This window comes from Miscanthus floridulus, chromosome 1 (assembly GCF_019320115.1).
Source record: "Miscanthus floridulus cultivar M001 chromosome 1, ASM1932011v1, whole genome shotgun sequence".
Taxonomy (NCBI): domain Eukaryota; kingdom Viridiplantae; phylum Streptophyta; class Magnoliopsida; order Poales; family Poaceae; genus Miscanthus; species Miscanthus floridulus.
In genome coordinates this window covers 24,039,822-24,060,649 of record NC_089580.1, presented here as the reverse complement: position 1 = coordinate 24,060,649, position 20,828 = coordinate 24,039,822, and the positions used below count along the sequence as shown (strand labels likewise).

Genomic DNA, 20,828 nt, shown 5'->3' with positions numbered 1-20,828 from the left:
ATAAATAGATAGATAGATAGGATTTGAGGGTTTTCTCGACCTACGTGAGAAAGTCTCCTTCTTAGCAAAATGCCATGAGAGCAAGGTTAATAATACAGCCGGCTGCTGGCTGTATGATTTCTTTGCAACTCTCAGCCCACCCATATAGCAGTTAGCTCTTTGCTATTAATACATGGTCCACTTATCTATCTCACAAAGTTTTTTGGTTCTTGTGTCTAAGCCGGCTGTAAGCTTACAACACGCTTCTCTTCTCGCTCCTCTTCTCTCATCTCCACCTCAACATTTAGCCAGTTTACCGCCTACTATTATACTTGCTCTGAGCTATCTTGCCTACCGTAGATCGAGGTTTTTTTAAGGTACTGAAACTCAGCAATAACTTAAGCAAGAGAGTTTGGACCTGCATAATGCAGCATCCTAAATTATCTAAGGTATCCAAATATAAAAAAAACACTCCATATATAACAACACCACAGTATCATACCGTAGACAACGTGTGATACTAGTTATGTTTGCGAGAACAATTGGTCCATATTTAAGGTTACATGTTATAGGTTTATAAAAAAAAATTGTTCCAGCTTAAAAATAAAAAGGTTGTAGGTCGCAAGAAAATGTGTTCTAACTTCACGAGAAAAATATTCCAGCTTCATGAAAATTATTTCAGGTTCTAAGAGAAAAATGTTTCAAGCTTCACAAGAAAAAAAGTTTCACCTTAATAGAACAAAAAAATATTGCGTGTGCTCATCATTGGTGTTCCAATAATCATTATTATGATTCCATTAGTTTAAAACCAAATATTCCACTAGCCATTTGCAGTGTTCCAAGAAAAAGTACATACAAATCAGGAAGAATAATAAATAAAAACTTTAAAAAGGGAGAGAGAAAGAAATATGCAACAAACAAAGTGAAAATGGTACGGTACAACATGCAGCTGGCTGGTTCATTCAAAAGTGCATGCAGACCTGGAAGCGTGCAACAGACCGTGTGCGCGCACACACATGACATGGCATGGCACACATGTACACTATTCGTTCTCCGATTGAAAAGCGCACGTAAGGTTGCATATACATACGTGGTTCCTGCTGCTGCTGCTGCTGAACCTGAACACCATCATCGTCCGCAGCAGCCAGTGGCTGTGAACATGTGGTTGCTAGTGGTTTAGGGGGCGGCAACAGCAGCAACGCTACCGCCGAGGCCGAGCCGTCTACGCCGCCGTCTCTGTCCCTGAGCCTTGGCCTGCCGCTGGCAGCAGCAGAACCAGGGAGCAGCGGCTGACGAGGAAAGCGGTAAGCCCGCAACAGCCAGCAGGGCCACGGCCCACGGCCCGCGTCATCGCCGCTAACGCTACTGCAGGAAGGAACGCTACTACAGGAGGAAGGCAAAGGAAACGCGCAGCTGTTGGCAGTGGTGCGCCAGATGGTCAGAGAGGAGGTGCAACGCCAGACGGGACAGCTCGCCTACTCGCTGCTCATGGCCGCTGCAGCAGCCAGAGCCAAGGGACACCACCGTTGATCTGTGATCCCCCCTGGTTGTGCATGTTACTGCTGTGTTGCTGCCTGCTTGCATTTTCTCCTCTGCCAAGTGTATTTTGTTTTCCTTCCATACTTGTTGTACTCCCATCCCTTCCATACTTGTTTCGTTTATGCGACTGCAGTTGGGATCCTTTGGCTGCTACTCCATGATCATGCTGGCCTCTCCCGAGTTCAAAGTGTATACAGGTCGGTACAGCTTATTTAACACCAAAGAGATCACATCACCTCAAACAAATAGGCAAATATCGTTTAGTTGAAGCATAAGCATCAACTGTAGCAAGCAAATTTCAACCTAACAGCCGCTGCTGCAGATTGCGTCCCTATATGTACCACAGGACAAAAGCTTGTACCAAACGGCAAAAGTCCACCACTATCGCATGACATTTTTCACTTCACAACACCAATTTATTATTATTCAATAGCAATCGAGTCATCGCAAAACAAAACAAAACAAAAGTAGCCACGGCGCACAGTAAGTAATGGTGCAGCAAATAAGCAACTCAAAGCATACCAACAATACTCCTAAGCAAAGGAAGGTTTTCACTCCACCACGGTCACCAGCTCAAACTCAATTAAGGACAGGTTGTTGTCCTCCTTGACTGTGAACTCAGCTGAGCTTTCAGCAGCTTTCACAATTCCCCACTTGTCCACTGCAAGCCGCATTGAACCCTTGAACATGTCAATCTTTGCATTCCTCAGTTCAACAGTTGTTCCAGGCTTCATTAAATCCACTGCACAAAAAAGAAAGATTTATTGTTTTGATAGGTTTACTCTGATGGAGGTCAATTAGGGCCCAGTTTAGTTGCAAAATTTTTTGCAAAATGCAACTGTAGCGCTTTTCGTTGTTATTTGGCAATTAGTGTCCAATCATAGTCTAATTAGGCTTAAAAGATTCGTCTCGTGGATTTCGTCTAAACTGTGTAATTAGTTTTATTTTTTATTTATATTTAATGCTTCATGCATGCGTCCAAAGATTCAATGTGACGGGGAATCTTGAAAAATTTGGCAAAATGAAGTGGAACTAAACAGCCCCTAGATCCAATCCCTTGGATTGGGATCAGATAAGAGCCACGATAAAGGTGAATAGCAAGATGTTGCAACCACATCACAACTATCAACGGCCTTCGTGACAAAACCATGCGTGCCACATGCAGCAATTTTTCGTAATTTTATTTTTGGGAAAACATTTTCCTGTAGTTTGCCAAGCCAATAAAAAACACCATCTTCAGCCATCATTTCTACATTTACTTTTCAATATGCAACACATCGCACAGAAGCACAAGGAACCAAACTCAAACTTAAGAAAACTGAGTGCTTCAGTAAAGAGTGAATCGTGTACATGAGACTTGTCCCCTGATGCAAAATCACATTATATTAGGCAAGCACAGTTATATCATGTACGTATGTCAAGACTGAAGATGATCACCAACGGTATAAACTAAATAGTCGCTAAGGAGATTCCAACTAGTGATATTTATAATTGGATGAGGAACGACGAATCGTTAAAAATTTTTGTATGCATGCCTAGAGACTGGAGTGATAATGGTAATGATAAAGAACATGGCATCTATCCATTTCACTAAAAACAAAGGTACGAGTATGTAGAATTCTGACAATATGTAAATTCTGGCCAAGGAACCAGTAAGTTTGAGCAGAACATGCTATGATTACTGCTCAGCATAGGAAAATGGAACAGAACATGCAACAGATGATGAATTCAACTTACATTAGTGCTGTTGATCTGTACCAGCAAACAAAGCTTATGAACTTTGGAAGCTAACTTAGCAAAATCTGACCAAAAGCATGGAAAGCTGAGATTGTACACAATGCAACAACATCAGACAGAACAGGAGACACCGAGATGAACCACAACAAGACTAGAAAGATTAGTACTGGTCGCACTTGCAAACAGTAATATGTTGTTAAATTGACTGGATTAGTACTAGCCGCATACTCAAACAGTAATATGTTGTAAAATTGACGGTGTAAGGTATTGCCAGGGGATGTGGAAAGAATTGGGAGAACCTTGATCGTTTCTTGCAGTGAAGACAATGATGCCGGTTTCATCGCCAACCAAGCACTCGGCAATCCTCATCTGCCTTCCCTGGGGCCCTCCCTCGCGGCCTCTCTGGACGACCATCTTGGAGTCAACAACCTTGACGATGAGGTTGTGGCCGTGGGTTCCAGGGCGCAGCTGATCGACCTTGGTGAAGGTTGGCTGCCTGCGAGCGCCAGAGTCTGCCGCCATTGTTCCCGTTGCTCTTTCTTCCTCCTATCACTCTCCTTCTCTTGGTTAGCTAACCCTAAAAGATAACATGAATATGAATGGAAAAAAAAAACCCAACGACCGTAGTTAAGTGTCTGATGCGTCTGGACGGATCAGGGGCGGATCCAGTAAAGGGACATGGGTGTACACATGTACATCCAATAATTTTTGCAAAAACTTCAAAGTTAGGAGGCTTGACAAATAGCTAAATAGCTTTAGGTTAGGGTTCTGGTGCTCAGCTTGAAGGGAGAGAAGGGGTGGGAGTACCTGGTGGGTTCTCGTCGCCGGCGAAGAGACCAACTAAAGCCTCAGCACCTGGCTTAGGGCGGCGGCGGGCGGGCGAGAGCGAGAGGGGGCGAGAGAGATGCAGCGGACGGAAGGGGAATGCACGTTATGCAGCGACGGCGGAAAAAAAAAGAGCGCACCCGCATGGGCCTTCTTCTGGGCCGTTTTTTTCACAATTTCTTTCGATATTTCTTAAGGGAGAAGGCCCGTGCGGATCGGCTCCTATCGCCGCCGCTGTTCTCTCCGCGTTCTCTCTCTGCGCCGACTGGACTACCTTCTGCAGTGCTGCTTCCGCCGCCGCCCTACACCAGGTGCCCAGATCTTCGTCCGGCCCTTCTCCGGCAAGGCGGCAACGAGCAGTCACCAGGTATGCCCGCCCCTTCTCCTCCCTTCTTGTTGTGCGAAACGGAGCACCCAAAGGCTAACCTAAGCTATTTGGCTATTTGTAATGGGATCTGTTCTAATTGCAAGTGTATACCTGTACTATGCCTTCAAAAAAATGATCACCCATGTCCTTTACTGGGTCCGCCCCTGCACCCATGTCGTATACTTGATCTGTTCCTGCTTGAGAGGAACCGTTCACACTTGTTCATTACCATGAGATGATTGATTATTAAATTTCCTGGCTTCTTGAGATACACTTTATACTTGTAGTTGCAGCATTGTTCGTCAGTACATTTCAGAAGGCAATATGCTTTGCTTTCTACCAAACTCTCAATTTTGCTTGAATATATCTCGATGTGCTTGTGACTTGTTCAATTAACCATTTGGGGGGCAAATAACATGTTGGATGAACTTGTATGAAATGTTACTCTGCAATTTTTTTACGTGGTGATCAGAGTTAGCTCCATTGGCCGCTTGTTGAATGGTGATAGCCATGCTGTTGCAATTCTTTGTGCGATCGAAGTTGCTTGTCTTTACTTCACGGTGTTAACCTTTTAAGGCTAATGATGGCCGACATATTTCTTCTGTTCTTTAGTCTTTCCTAATTGCAACAACCCAACTCTATCTGTCAATATATTATCTTTCATCGTATGTTCATTTACGCTCTCCCATTAAAAAAAACGAAGAACATTCTTCTGTTGTAGCTTTATTGCCAGTCACCTCTATATCAACTAAAGCCATGTACTTTGTTACTTACTTTTATGCATATATGGATCGTCAGTTCGTCACTTGTATACCATGAGCCTGATACTTCATTTTAGAAGAAAAAAAAAGGATCATTTCTGTTTTTATTTTCTTTCTGTTTTTCATAGTAGAAAGGTTTTAATGGGGCCCATTAAGTATTGTGGCTGCATAACATGTGCTAAGTAGCCCTATGGGCACAGTCCAGGAAATCTGTGTGACATGGTGTGGCTGAGCATCGTACTTTACATTAACTGATATGCTACCCTCTATGCACTGAACCTTTTACTATAAGTATTCACTGTATCTGTATATATGTTCTCTTCCCTGTGATTCTGCTACCCTATTTGTGGTGAATATTATGCTCAAGCATCATAAAGTTATTGCCCATGTCACAGCAAGGTTAATTTTCTAATTGCCTCAGATTTTGTTTACTGATGTCTGTGTTACATGATGGTTACATGCCAGTGCTAATTTTTACCTTCTCCAGGTGTCAGGGTATTTGTAAACAGTTACAAAAGTTCTGCTTTGCTGTAGAGTCATGGCTGCAAAGATACGCGTAGTGATGAAGTCTTTTATGAGCCAAAGCAACCAGATCTCAGGGCTTATGCCATTCACAAAGAAGATTGGACTACCTGAATCACGAGCCTTGTATACCGTGTTGCGATCACCTCATATTGATAAGAAGTCCAGGGAACAATTCTCGATGCATGTCAAGAAACAGTTTGTGGAACAGACAGCCAAACCACACGAACTTCACAAGAAGTTCTTCTGGTTAAAACGCCTGCGTATACCTGGGGCTCAGTTTGAAATCCAAATTTCTTTCAAGACGCGTCTGGATATGGCGAGACTAAGGTCCCAAGCTCCTTGATGACTCCCAGATCTTTCTTATCGTCCCGAAAGTTTAAGTGCTGAGGTGGGTACTCAGAACTTGTATCCATCAACATTTCATATGAAGACATGCTTATTTTGATGACTTTCGAAAAATGTAGCTGCTAATTATTCATTACCTTCAGAGATAAAAAATCATGAAAATGCAGCATGATATGGCTTGATTCACAAAACTTTGTGTTGTACTGTTTCCAATGCAGTTTTAGCACTCATCATTGATCCAATCCCTTTTTAATTCATATGATAATGTTTTATTTTGATCTGTTCCATTTGTAGACAAATACTTGGGCATTCCCCTTACAATTAGCCAAAGAAAAAGTCATGTATCCACCAAGAAGCTGCTTGTATCTTCATCTTCTTGAATTCCATGCCATGACAGCAGACATATTTGGTGGCAATGAATACTTATATCTGGTATTATTAAGGAAAATAATAGTCGGTACGCAAAGGATGACTTGAAACAAAACGTTCAGAGTCCTCAAAAACTAGCCAAGGCTTTTCTGGTATTATTAAGGAAAACAATAGTCGGTACCCAAGGCTTTTCTGGTTCTCCTCTGATCGTTCGCTGTCCGTTGGAGCTTGAATATTATATTAAGAAGGCAGTAAGGAAAAGGAACAGCTTGAATATATTGTACTAAGAATACTGACTGCCGCCAAAACAGAGGGTTAGAAGTTAGATAACCAGACCTTACCGCAGAACAAACTGGAAGAAAAGGGCAAAGTTGTCATCAATGTCAAAGTCGTCGCATTTAAAATCTAGCCGACTATTTCCTATAATTGACACATCTGATATCTAAATTCTATGTTAACCAAGAAATTCAGCGGAACCTAGTCTCACTAGCTCTTCGTCGGCACCAAAACAGAAACCATCGAGGCAGAGAGGCTAGACAAACCTTAATCCAAAGCACCACTGTCACCATCACCTCTCTAATGCCGCAAGGGAACCAAACCCTAGAGGATGACAACTCTTTTCATCTCTTTTATTTAGCAAGATAATAAAAACAAAACAAAAAGAGTGTCTTGCGAAACGAGAAAATGGTCTGATCTTCGCATCAAGCATGATTTACAACCTACCCGCGAGTGGTCGAGCTTGAGCAAAATCTCAAGGCGAGCATCGATGAATTAGAAGAGCCACTGACGATGAATGGGCTCATGGGATGAAGCCATTGTTCGGCTTCTTTTGTGAAAGAGGGCCTTAGAGGCTTACACCCAACACTCGTCACGCAAGAGTACGAAAACTAGCTCAAACCAATTGCGAAGATCAGAGCCCTAAAAATGCCACCCGTGCATCAACACAAAAGAGCGCACACAAGGCTTTCAGGTGAAAAAAAAGTGTTCATAAAACAGGTCATTTGTCAATTTCGTAAACAGATGACTCGGATGAACAAATCGTATGTCTGTATTTCAATAAATTATTGGTTGCAACAAAAATGCTACCAACCAGCTAGTACAGCATCAAGTGAACATCGAAGAATGATGGCATGCGGCCCCGAGTCACCGAAAAAGCTTGCACATGATCCCTGTGCAGGTGAAGTAGACCTCGTGCTCCAAATGGTAATTTGGAGAGTTCAACAAAATTCTGCTGTCCATTCATACTCAACCGAAAGCGATTCAGTTTGTTCATTTGGAGCTGTGAACCTTACGTGCAAATGTCGCAGCAACAACAAGCGGGAAAGCGATGCTTGCATCGCAGTGCACCTGCATTTCCAAATTTTCAAACAATAGATTAGACGTTGACTGTCTAATACGTATATGCTGATTTCTAATTGATATCTTCTATTGCAGAAAAGGCACAATTAAACAATTAGATAATAATTCATAATCCATTACAATTATTAAAGAAAGTAAGATGGTGCATGTTTCAAGCCCAAAATGCAACGTTCTGAATTGTGTCAGTGCAAAAGCTATCCACAGTGGCAGAAGGAAGTTAAGATGTTTTAGAAATTAAGAAACATCTTTAAATATACTTTTCAATTATTTTGATACCTCATTGCAAGACAAATCAACAGCAAGGTGCAGCATGATGTTTACAAAAGTAAGCTTAACTAGAGTTATGTGAAACATAAGAAACAGCATCTGAAGCTTTGTGAAGAAACATATACCTTTACAGGTTTTGCTGAACCCTTGATCTTGCCCCATGAGACTGCTTCATCAGGGTGTGCTCCAGAATCGCTACCATCAAACTCTTGGGCCGTGTTAATATAGACAGCATAATCTGCACCATTGCAGAACATATTGGCATTGCATATATGATGCTTTGGAAGGCCTCCACCAAGAACTATAATCCCTGTCTTCCTTGGTGTTGCATGGATGGCTTCCCCATTCATCAGTCGTATATCTGTAAAGATTTCAAGCTCAATGTTGCATAAGAAAGCAAAGGCAAGGACAGAACAGTGAATCATACCTTGTACAATGTCAATAATAAGGCCAGGATTACGAACTGCATGACAGAACAGCATGTCTCCAAGTGATCCATCAGTCAACGCTGGGCAGTATACAGGAATGTTATTCTGGTCAAGTACTGATGAGTTAGTACAGTGTGACTATTGTCTTGAGATGTAAATCAACAAAGTAGCTCGTGAAATTAAGAACTCCAGTATAAGAAAACCACAAACTTCGATGCAAAAGATATTCTACCTGGAACAGGGAAGGGTAAGCCATTTATTCTAACATTAAGAATAATAGCTACTTTATACTGCTTCCATCTACTAAGCTCTGAACAATTCTAAAAAAAAGGTTTGAATATAGATATCAGGTATACAAACACACTGCATTAATCAACGAGATGGGAAGGTTCAAGTCAGGAAAAGCAACTATTTGGAGAAAATACATGACTCCTGGGACAGTGAAAAAATAGATCCCAAGGTAAAGCAACAATAACTTGCTCGCATAACTCCACAGAACTTTTATTACTTTTCACATCCCCACCCCACCCCCCTAAAAAAACACCACACACAAATAAAAGAGGAGCAAAAACTTCATATCTCATTGTTTACCAACAGAAATCAATCCATAATTCATGAATAGAATCAGAACACTCCCATTTCTGAAGTTCTTTTAATACTTCCTAAGAATACACAGCTACATGTTACCTTGTATGCCCAATAAAGATAGGAGCTTTCATCGTTTATTTCTTTGCCAAGACGAGCTATCACCTTTGACGGTGTCCAAACATTCTGCAAAGAACAATAAATTGATCCATGACAAAGACATAAATATGGTTCACTTCTTGTTTCCAGAAAAAAACAAGATCAATTACTGATACACCAGAGCTGGCAGGTGATCTATTACAAAACATTATTGATGTGGAAAATGCAGGCTGCTCCTGAGTTAAAACATCAAATATCCAGTAAGGTGCAACCTTCTCTGTATTGATATTCAGCAACTTCTGCAGAAACTAGTAGTTCATACTTCAAACATTTGGTTTAGCAAGATCTCACTTGTCTGGCTGTTCAAGTTCATATGCATATTGCTAGAAAGAGAAAAAAGAAGGTCATCACTCATCACTCTAAAGGCCAGAAAAAGTATAATGTCGATAAAAAAGAAGCTATTCAAGAAAGGTCAAGCAAATGCCAATGCATTTTAACTTTTTTTAGTATATTAAGTGTAACATGCTACACAAATAGTTTTTAAAGAACTTTTGGATCCAGATCGTAGATCAATTCCATGTTAGGCTTTTCTTTCCTGCTTATTAGTGGCTCAGACAGTAGGAAAAATCTACGGCCCTTTATAAGAAAAAAATTACAGGTTGCAAAAAAAGCATATTCATATTACACTTCTAGTATCTAATAGCCATTGTATACGGCAAATGAAAGCCATGGTTAGCAGGTACCTGAGTTTCAGCCGGAAGAAATATTATATAGCTTTGACCCAGCAGGGATGCTTACCTCAGTAGATTGCTCCAGTAGCATCTGGTCAAAGAGTGGCATGATCCAGTTCTCAAACTTGCAATAGTTATCATTGGGCACCAACAGATTTCCTATCCGGTTCAGTCCTTTTGACCGCAGCAGTGCTCCAGGTAAAGAAAAATCACCTCTGTAAGTTGGTGCAAGGCATTTAATGAGATCCTCCTCTATACCCCCAGCACTTGTAACAATAACATCCACCTAAAGGGCATAATTTTTCATAGATAAAGTTAGTGACATTAGAACACTAGAGCTCAATGCATCAGGTAATGTTAGGAGCAGATATGTCAAGGCATGCTTCAAGCAGACCACTTTACAAAGTTGGAGAATTTGCACTTGTGAAACAGAGTTGGAGAATTTACCATGTGATGCTGAGCTAGAAAACGGATTATATCCCGGATGCCAGAAGACACAAGGTTTGAAGTGAAGCCCAGAAATATCTTGCACTTCACAGATTCTCTATATTTAGGGTCAAGTTCAGCTTCATCACAATCCTCAGTGGGCTTCTCATGCGACAACCTCCAATCTAACTTTAGTTCAGACAAGCATAGCAAATGTCAGAACCTTGGAAACGCGAATTCGACAAAACTGAAAATGAATAAATATGCTGAGGCAATCACCATGTTCGCTTGCCAGACAGCCAACAGTGTTTTCCTCTCACAACAAACCAGCACCAGCCAGCTCAACCAGTCCAGAAACCAACCAGCGAACAGGCCGAATATTGTAAGAGCAAAGGTAATTTTGTGATGTAGGAAATGTTTACTTGACAGCAATATACAATAAAAGCAGAAACTTCCCTAGCAATTTTATGTCTCTTTGCTCGATTTAGGTGCAAACTTTAACCCGCATAGGAGCTGCCAACGCCTGAAGGTCTGTACTAGTATACTTGGGTCCTTTCACTGTTACCGCAAATTCGAATATACCTACATCACTGAAGTTGTAACAGCTGGACATCTATCAGCTTGGCCGTGTTTACAACTTAGCCTCCAAGCATTCCAGAACAAAATCCAGGCGTCTAAACATTAATTTGCCGAGATTCAACAGAAAACACACTACAACAGACCTCGCATCGCACAAAATCACATGAACCTATCTTCTTCGCTAGGTTGCTACAGTTAACCCCCAAGCGCAAACTCGCCCTCCGGCCTCCGGACGAAACCAGCAGCGTAGCGGCGGACGTACCATCTGGTTGACGACGTCGATGGCGTCACCGAGGTTGGATGCCTGGAACCCCGTGCTCGCAAGCGAGGCGAGCAGCCCCTCCAGTCCGAGGCCCGGGTCGTTGAAGTCGGCGCCGGCAATCCTCGTGAACCGCGACTCGTCGAGCGACTCCGACGGCTTTAGCACGATGGAGCGCACGCCCTCAAGCGCCTCCACGTCGCGGACCACGCCGCCGCCCCCGCTGCCTCCCGCACCGGCCATCTCTGGAGTCTGGAGCCCCCAAACCGCCGCCGCAGCAGCCGTGAGACAGCAGCAGCCTCGCTTTCACTTCGTTTTCCGCTTCCGCACAAAAGCGGAAGAATCAGGTGCCGCACGGGCCGCTCGGCTGCCTTTTCCAGTGCCTTTTCCTCTCTACTGCAACTTTAGTTGTGGGGGTCGGCCCATTGGCGTTTGGTTTGAAGACCTTCCGAGATTTTGGGCTGAGACTGAGAGAATCTAGCCCAGCACCGCCTACATACATAGGCTGGATGAAACTGCTGTGAAAAACCTTGCAAACTCTTTCACTCGCCAATCTGCCCAGCGAGCAGCGCCTCGTCTACGACGACTTCCGAGGCCGGCCGTGCCGCACGTCTCTTCCAGGTCAAGGCATAGTTTGTTCATACGGATGGCTACACCCTGATGGAGTAAAATCCCTACCGTCGGTATTCTCGGTAGTAACCATCTCCGGGGTGCCTTTTTTTGATAGAGCAACATTACACTGCTGTTCACGCGAGTATTGAGTTGAGTTGCAGCTATCAATGTCAGGAGCTCCCAATCTCGATCCGTCCCTTTCACCACCAACGTAACAGCGTCATTATCTATACTAGTCTCCGGAATCAGCAAACCCTAGTCAGATCGTCGTGCCTGCCAGCTGCAGCATTGCCTCATGACTTTGCGTCTTTGCTAGTGGAAACTTTTGTGCCTAACAAGATCACTAGACTGCATCCCCAGTTGTTGAGCCGGCAATGGGGCAAAGCACTAATTGTCGGTCATAGCCAACTTGATGGTGTGCTTTTGGGTTTCTACAGATCGAGCAGCATCTATCACTGTTGTTTGCGTATGTACCAGCTGTAACTATCAATGTCTGAACACTGGACTCCCAAATAACCAAAGCTTGATCTGTCCCTTTCAGTCTCCAAATCGGTCCTCTTGCTGCCAGCTGCAAGCATGCACGACTCTCCGTCACCTGTTTCTACCGAATCAGGTAGTAATCATAGGGCCACGTACTGCGGGTGATGGCGACAAACGAAGATTATTTCCACCTCACCGATCAACACTTATCTGCAAATGCGGTCACAGCAACATGCACCGTGAGGACAGACGGGACCAAATGGCAAATAACGGTGGTATACGGTCCACAAGGTGATGCTGAGAAACTACAATTCTTGCGAGAGCTCAAGGCAGTTCCTAGGCCGGCGCACGGGAGGTGGCTAATCCTTGGTGACTTTAATCTCATCTATAAAGCGGCAGATAAGAATAATTCAAATCTGAACCGTCGTCTAATGGGGGCCTTCAAAGCGGTGATCGACGAGCTAAACCTCAAAGAAATAGGGCTCAATGGCCGCTGTTACACTTGGAACAATGAGCAGGGCAGTCCGACGCTTACAAGGATCGACAGGCTGCTTTGCACCCCGGATTGGGAATTGACCTTGCCAACCTGTTTCCTCCACTCCCTGCCTTCGCTCATCTCAGACCACGCTCCGCTTCTACTACAAGGGGAGATCCTGCACTACAAAAATCCATCCTTCTGCTTCGAAAATTTCTGGATGAATGTTGATGGCTTCAGTGAATTGGTAGAACAGATTTGGAATAGACCTGTCCAATAGAACGTGCCTCTCAAGCGACTCAACACGAAATTAGCAAGAGTAGCCAAAGGCATCAAGAAATGGCGGAGGGAGAAAATTGGCGACACACGGCTACAGTTGGCCATCGTCAAAGAAGTGCTATTGCATCTTGAAGCGGCAAAGGAAATGAGAACGCTGACGCCCCAGGAAATTGCACTACGCCGCCAGCTAAAAGCAAGGAGCACCGGACTTGCTGCCATTGAAAAATCGAGGATTAGGCAGCGAGCGAGATTATCATACATCCGCAGTGGAGACGCAAACACAAAATTCTTCCATAGAAGAGCCGGCACGAGGAGGAAAAATTATATACATCGCTTGCATACGGATGAGGGGGTGGCCATTACTCATAGTGACAAGGAGAAGGTGGTGGCAGACTACTTCTTGGGTCACCTGGGTTCAGTGCCATCGAGATCAAGGACCTTCGACTGGAACGCGCTGGGTTATGTCCCAAGAGACTTGTCTGCACTAGAGGTTCCATTCACGCTGGAGGAGATCAAGGCCACGAAACATTCCATGTCGTCCGACAAAGCACCCGGATCCGATGGTTTCACGGGCGTCTTCTTCAAAACGTGCTGGGAAATTATCAAGGAAGATGTCACAACGGCAATGAACAGCATGTTTATGCTAAACTCCCAAGGTTTTGAGCTGCTAAATTTGGCTAATATTATTCTGCTCCCAAAAAAAGCGGACGCCATGTTCCGCCCAATTAGTCTCATACACAGTTTTACAAAATTATTCACCAATCTTCTCACAAACAGATTGGCTCCCCTATTGGACTTCTTGGTCTTCAAATACCAAAGTGCGTTCATAAAAAAAGAGCATCTATGACAACTTCCTATATGTCCAGAGCATAGTGCAGACCTTCCAAAAACAAAAAAAGACAGCCATATTCCTCAAGTTGGACATACATAAAGCCTTCGACAAAGTCAGCTGGAGCTACCTTCTAGAGGTACTACAGGCTCTTTGCTTCAGTCCACGCTGGCGTGAGTAGGTTTCAATCCTCTTCCGCACCATTTCCTCGAGAGTCCTTCTAAATGGACAGCAGGTGTAGGGTCGAGACAGTGAACTAGAGAGGGTGAATAGTATATTCTAAAATTAAACATGCCGGTTAACGGAAACAAATGTGGAATTTAAACTATCGGTTTAGCCAAGACTACACCCCTCTATCTAGATTCACAAGCACCTTATAAAGATCCTAAAGAGGCAACAAAAGTGTTAGGCTAGCTAGTGCTCACCTATCCAATTCTAGTCTATAAAGTCACACAAACCTATACAACTAGTACTTTAAGCAAACCGGAGAGCACCTACACAATCTAGTAAGCAAAAGCACAAAACCACCTAAGTTCACTAACAATACTCAATAACAAAGCTACACAAGCCAAATTAGAGAGTGCAAACTACTTAGCTACATAAACTAAGCAATGTGACGAACAAGGTTACTCAAACTAAATTAGTCACACAAGAGCTACTTCTATGCTATACAAGCAAGAAGGCAACTAGTAAGCTACACAAGCTAACTAATTATAAGAGAAACTACACAAGCACAACATAAATGAAAGTAATACAAGCTTGTGTATGGGGATCGCAAACCAACGAAAAGAAGATGACACGGTGATTTTTATCCCGAGGTTCACGTGTTTGCCAACACGCTAGTTCCCGTTAAGACAAGCTCCAAGCTTGTGTATAGGGCCTCACAGTCCGTCGTTGATTTCCAACAGCCTAGACAGAGTTTCCAGCAACTCTGCTCGCCACCGATTTTAGCCGGCGGACAGTCCGCCACCCAGGCACTGACAATCCGCCGTTCATTGGTCAGACCATGAACAGTGCGAGCATCGCGTCTGATCCCTCCCAAACATCAGTGTCCGAGGACCGCGGACAGTCCGCCACCAAAGGGCAGACAGCCCGCCATTGTCCAGAAAGCAACCCAAGCTCTCTACGACCTCCTCGCTTCCAACTTCTTCTCCTTTGCAATTGTGCTAACACCACTAAGAGATACACCACCTTGTGCACGTGAGTTAGCTTTGCACACACATTTCCCGAAGGATTAGCACTCTTTTCACCACGCCACTCAATCCTAGCAACGATGCGAAGTTAGATCACTCGAGTGGCACTAGATGATCGATATGCAAACAAGTTTGCCCCTCTTGATAGTACGACCATCTATCCTAAACCTGGTTATAAACTTCTCTACACATCTATGACCGGTAAAATAAAATGCCCTATAGGTTATACCTTGGTCTTGCGTATTCCATTCTATCTCCTCCAATGTCGATGCAACACATGCACCAACATGATAAAAAATGATATGATCTACTTCATATCATCATGTGACCTTATTGGTTCATTGATCTTGACCTCACTTGTTCTTCACCGTTGCATCGGTCCTTCGGCGCCAAGTCTTTGCTGAAGCATCCCGCCACGTGGTCCAACGTTTCAAAGCCTTCGACTTGCCCTTCACTCTTGCAACTGGTCCATCAAGACAAGCCTCATCTTGATCTTCTTCACCTTAGTCATATGACTCCATGTCACGTCTCATATGAAATGAGCTCCTTCATTACATATTCACCTGTGGACTAATCTCATATGTATTCTCACATAACCAAATATTAGTCCACCTAGGTTGTCACTCAATTACCAAAACCAAACAAGGACCTTTCAATCTCAACCTTTTTGATAATTGATGACAACTCTACAAAGATATGGAAATTAAGCTCAAATGGATTTATGTTGCTTGTCCAAGCAATTTTACCATGTGTAAAGGATTTGGACAAGTTTCATGAACCCAAATTGGTAGCATTAGCTCCCCCTACATATATGCTAAGAGTTTGGATAGAAAGCTTGTACATATGCATGGATAGGAAATGTGGGAGAGTAATTACTACCAAATGATGCTAAGGTATATAGGATAACCTTTGAAGCATGATACCAATTGGAGTTACACCTTTAAGTTTATCCTTAGCACCATGGTTACCTAGATATCACTTGGAAACAAAAGCACTAGATACCTCGTGAGATCAACATTAGAAGCAAGGTACTAGCATTACTTGAAAAGCATATCAAGTGTCTAGCTATCATCCTATGCATGCTAGTTTTCATTTCATCAATCAAATTCTACAACTAGCATACACCACACATGCATGCATATTGAATTTAAAAGCTTATGCAATGCAAGCAAGCACATGTCAAATGCAAACAGCCAAAGTTCATGAGCTTGCTCCCCCTACTTGTGTGTTTTTCTTGTCAAGAATTTTTTATCCTCTCACATTCTTCAATGTTGCTCCCACTTTGTCCATGTCCATGTCCAAATCCAACTTCCCATAATATCTTTGTACTAATTTCTCCCCCTTTGTCATCCATTTTTATAAAAGGTATACATCTCTTAATACAAAGGGTTGCAATAGAGATACATGGTTGACACTTGAATCTTGCATTTTTTTGGACACCACCACATATGTTGGAATGACACCACTTGTAGCCCTTGAGATCACTCATGTAGGATCTTTGACCTTGATACCAATCGGTGGGGCACCTCCCTATGTCATATCATAGGTCATCCACTTGATAAACATGAGTTCTTGTAATTGAGGGAACTTTCTTCACTTGATGATCACTTAAAGTTAAGGATCACTTGTGGAACCATCATTTGATGTACTAGATACCACTTGTATGAATGCTACTTGTAACAAAGTGATAATTCTAGATATACCACGTGTAAGAATAATCATGGAACCACTTGTAGGATTTGTCAATTATAACAATTTCTTAAACTAGATTGTTTCCATGAGCTTCTTTCTCTTTGACTTGAGCTAAAGTGATTTGCCTAAGCTTCCAAGTCCGGTTTGATCCAATGACTAGCTTCTTCACACCTCTTGCAAGGGTTATCTTACCAATGTTGTACTTATCACTTATTAGCAATCCAAAATAGATCAAGTACTTTGGGTTTACTAGCTCATGAACAAATTCATACTCATACCACTAGATCAACTAATTATTCAAGCAATAGTGGTAGGCTATGAATTTTAAAATTTCATCTTTGTTATGCATGATCCTAATAAGCATGTACTATATGCTCTAACCACATACTAGTAAGGGGTCAAAATGATCATACACATTACAATGATACCTTTGCTATGTTGGAGAAGAGGATAGTCAAATAGATTCCAATTCGTTTCTCCAATAGCAATGCGAAGTCTAATTTAATAGCTTGGTGAAGACCAATCATCAATATGAAATCCATTCTTCACCCATATGAATTGAGAACCACTTATGATTAAGTGCACTATCTTGTTGTGGTTGGCTTGCTTCATCATCTATCAATGCTTGCTTGAGAGAACTACTTAGAATATCACTTGAAGTGTCATGACTAGCTCTCTTGGGTGTTGCTTGTTCTATAGATCAATCATTTTGATTTCTTCAACTAAGCATCTCAAATGTTCCTTAGATCACCACTTCCGTGTTAGCCTTTCAAGTACCACATTTGGTTTACCTACAAAAGGTGGCAAGCCCCTACACTAGGGAGAAGTGGCCTCTCTCCAAAGAACCATTCTTGATACTCACTTGAAATACTTGATTGATTGATCCAAGTGATGGACTTAATTTAATGAGTAACCTTGAATCTTTCTTTAAGTCATTTTCTTTCTACTTGTTTAAGTCATTTTCTTTCTACTAAATGATCTCCAATGATCACTAGAACTTAAACTTCATCTTTATCTTGAACTTGGTCTTGATCTTCAATTTGAGCTTGGTCCTCATTGCTTGTCATGCTCCTAGCTTAATCCAAAATCAAACTTAGGTACCTCAACCACTTATAAACACATTTTCAACTTGAGGATCTTTCAATTAAAGTGACTCTAAATCAATCCAATAATTATCACTTTTCTAGCAGATTTTGTACCCTTCAATGAAAAAATCATATCTCCCAATGTACAGAACCAAATGCCACAAGATTTGGTGTAGATGTGGTTCACTAAGTCATCTAGCAGGTGTAAAAATTTGGGATTCATTTGACTTCTAAATTGCTACCGGATTTCAATTCTTCCACCACTGCTACATGCTAAAAACTGCTACACTATGGCTGACAAGATCAGCTCCAAAACCAAAGCATCTATTATTCAATTCTCATAAAATCTGTACAACATCTCATACCATAAGTGTAGAGCATGCACACCAAATTTCAAGCCAATCAAAATAAATTTGATCACTCAAACTTTGACTTGATCACAGCCAGCTCAGTTTTTGCAATATAGGACATATTTCAATCACTTGAGTATACTTCACCAAATGTGAATCAAACTTGAACTCAACTTGTTTGAACACTTTCGAACACTTTCATAAGACATATATCCATTCAATCCACTTACTAAAGGTCATCTTATGAATTTATCTAACACAAGTTAATCCAAACTTGATTACTAAGCATTTATCCATTCAAACATCTTATAGCAAGCAACATTGCATATTTATCCAATTTAATCAACTCATGCACCCAAATGAAATGATCATGAAAGCATCTAGGCCCCTAATTGGATTTTGGTGATTAATGTCAATATAAGATTACTATGACTAACGTGTGTTTTGCAGAGACAATTAAGTTAGGTCATGGTAATGGAGATCGATTGGGCAATCGAGGTTGTCATGCCCCTACGATGGAAATCATTTTGGTTTTCAAAGGTTGGACGACAAGGTTAAGGATAACTAGTTCTAAGTGTCAATTAGAGTTGGAAAGACACTTAGAGTAGTTTAGGACTTTATTTTTCCTTTGGCCGTACTATGAAGGGGGGTATGAACGGGTAGCTTGACCTAGTTGAGTATAGTGAGTTAGGTGTGGTGCACACTTGTTAAAACTAGCTCTAGGTAGCTCCTATGAATGCCTAAGATCCTTTGGAGCAAACTTCATTCACATATGTTCGAAAGTTGGAAGTGAATGGAGGGTCAAACACTGACCGGACGCTGGCTCCGGTGCGACCAGACGCTGGCCGCAGGGTCCGGTCAGTTCATTTGACCATGAAGATCAAGTCTGGTGTGACCGGACGCTGGAAGGTCATGTGACCGGACGCTAAGGGCCAGCGTCCGGTCGACTCCAGTAAGGGTCCAGACTTGGGAAAAAGTGACCGGACGCGTCCGGTCAGTGTGACCGGACCCTGAGTATCCAACGTCCGGTCGTTTACAGTAAGCATCCAAGAGCGACCGGACGCGTCCGGTCGGCACTGACCGGACCCTGACAGCGTCCGGTCATCACTTGAATGCTGTTCGCAGGTTGAACTGACCGGAGCGTCCGGTCATAGCGATCGGAGCGTTCGGTCATCCCGCAGAGGCTCATAACGGTTCATTTTTCAGGCTGGCTTATAAATAGTAGCTCCACTCGTGAGTGGAGCATCTTTTGCTCATTCCAACAGCTGAGAAACACGTTTGTGAGTGCCAAGAAGAGCAAGGTCCTAGTGAGGTGTTTGTGATTTGAGAATCCAAGAGAGTAGCCGCACTAGCAAATCAAGAGTAGCAAAGTATGCATCCATCTTCTCATTAGGCTTTGCGTGGTCAAGTGAAAGTTCGTGCTTGTTACTCTTGGTGATCGCCATCACCTAGATGGCTTGGTGGTGATTGGGAGTTTGGTGTTCACCTAGCGGAGCTTGTGGGTGACCCAACTCAAGTTGTGAGCGGCTTTGGGTGATTCGCCGCGACGGAGTGTCAAAGAATCAACCCATAGAGAGCACTTGATCCTTGCGCGGATCAAGGGGGAGCTACACCCTTGCGCGGGTGCTCCAACGAGGACTAGTGGGGAGTGGCGACTCTCCGATACCTCGGCAAAACATCGCCGCGTTTCTTTCTCTCTCTATTTACTTTGAGCACTTACTTTGAGCATTTACTTTGAGCAATTCAATACTTGTTTTTTTTACATCTATAGAATTGATTGCTAGAGTAAGTTTGGAACTTAGGTTGCGAGGTTGTTGTGCATTAGTTTGATATAAACACTTTTCTAGGCACAAGGGGTTAATTGGGCTATCCGTAGGATTTGATTATTGCAAGAGAATTTAGAATTAGCCCAATTCACCCCCCCTCTTGGGCATCTTGATCCTTTCAATTGGTATTGGAGCCTCGTGCTCATGTTTTTAAGCTTAATCGCTTAGAGCAAGATGTCTCACGAGGATGGACCTCCTCCTATCTTTGAGGGAGATAATTTTCCATATTGGAAAATCTGCATGGAGGCTTACTTAGAAGCTCTAGATGTTGGAATTCTTAAAGCCGCCTCTCAAGGGTTCCCAGCACCTAGGAATGCCGCACAACTTCAAGGCGATGAAGTGAATTATGAAAAATGGAATGCAAAGGCTCGCAACACCATCTTTAGAGGCCTTTGCAAAGATGTGTTTAATCGTGTGAGGAACCACAAAGACGCCCATGCACTATGGTCGGACGTTTGTGCACTCCATGAGGGAACCAAGAGTGAGCGTGAGGAACGCTATCATCTTGTGATTAAAAAGCTAAATTCTTTTGAGATGTTTTCCAAAGAAAGTGCTAATGAGATGTATTCTCGATTGAATGTTCTTGTAGAGGAGGTCAATGGGCTTGGACTCACTCAAATGTCACCATCCGACGTTGTGAGAAAAATCTTGAGTGTCCTCCCCATTGACAAATATGGGCACATTGTGACCGTGCTACATCAAGGTGATCTTTCCGCCACTACACCGACACAAATCTTGGGAAAGATCAATGCTCATGAGATGTACATGCACATCACACCACAAGATAGCTCATCCTCTACAAAGAAGAAAGAGAAGGACTTAGCATT

The 20,828-nt window shown here is 42.8% G+C and overlaps 2 protein-coding genes across 2 annotated transcripts; both read right to left on the bottom strand.

Moving 5' to 3' along the window:
• Window positions 1-1,920: 1,920 nt before the first annotated feature.
• Window positions 1,921-4,218, bottom strand: LOC136457879 (uncharacterized protein At4g28440-like). The gene is made up of 3 exons (XM_066457920.1): window positions 4,063-4,218; window positions 3,555-3,832; window positions 1,921-2,260 (listed from the first exon to the last, which is right to left on the bottom strand). The coding sequence occupies exons 2-3, from the start codon at window positions 3,775-3,777 to the stop codon at window positions 2,070-2,072; spliced, it is 414 nt and encodes a 137-aa protein (XP_066314017.1). The 5' UTR covers window positions 3,778-3,832; window positions 4,063-4,218; the 3' UTR covers window positions 1,921-2,069.
• A 3,259-nt stretch (window positions 4,219-7,477) lies between these two features.
• On the bottom strand, window positions 7,478-11,539 carry LOC136476249 (deoxyhypusine synthase-like). The gene is made up of 7 exons (XM_066474020.1): window positions 11,184-11,539; window positions 10,364-10,531; window positions 9,984-10,202; window positions 9,189-9,272; window positions 8,501-8,606; window positions 8,199-8,434; window positions 7,478-7,794 (listed from the first exon to the last, which is right to left on the bottom strand). The coding sequence occupies exons 1-7, from the start codon at window positions 11,421-11,423 to the stop codon at window positions 7,717-7,719; spliced, it is 1,131 nt and encodes a 376-aa protein (XP_066330117.1). The 5' UTR covers window positions 11,424-11,539; the 3' UTR covers window positions 7,478-7,716.
• Between the last annotated feature and the right edge of the window lie 9,289 nt (window positions 11,540-20,828).

Excerpts from the sequence above, each read along its gene's own strand:
- LOC136457879 (XM_066457920.1), bottom strand. The coding sequence starts at position 3,777 with ATGGCGGCAGACTCTGGCGCTCGCAGGCAGCCAACCTTCACCAAGGTC. Across the intron at positions 2,261-3,554 it reads CACTGCAAGAAACGATCAAG|TGGATTTAATGAAGCCTGGA; the intron begins GTTCTCCCAATT and ends TTTTTTGTGCAG.
- LOC136476249 (XM_066474020.1), bottom strand. The coding sequence starts at position 11,423 with ATGGCCGGTGCGGGAGGCAGCGGGGGCGGCGGCGTGGTCCGCGACGTG. Across the intron at positions 10,532-11,183 it reads TCGACGTCGTCAACCAGATG|TTAGATTGGAGGTTGTCGCA; the intron begins GTACGTCCGCCG and ends TCTGAACTAAAG. Across the intron at positions 7,795-8,198 it reads GTTCAGCAAAACCTGTAAAG|GTGCACTGCGATGCAAGCAT; the intron begins GTATATGTTTCT and ends TTGGAAATGCAG.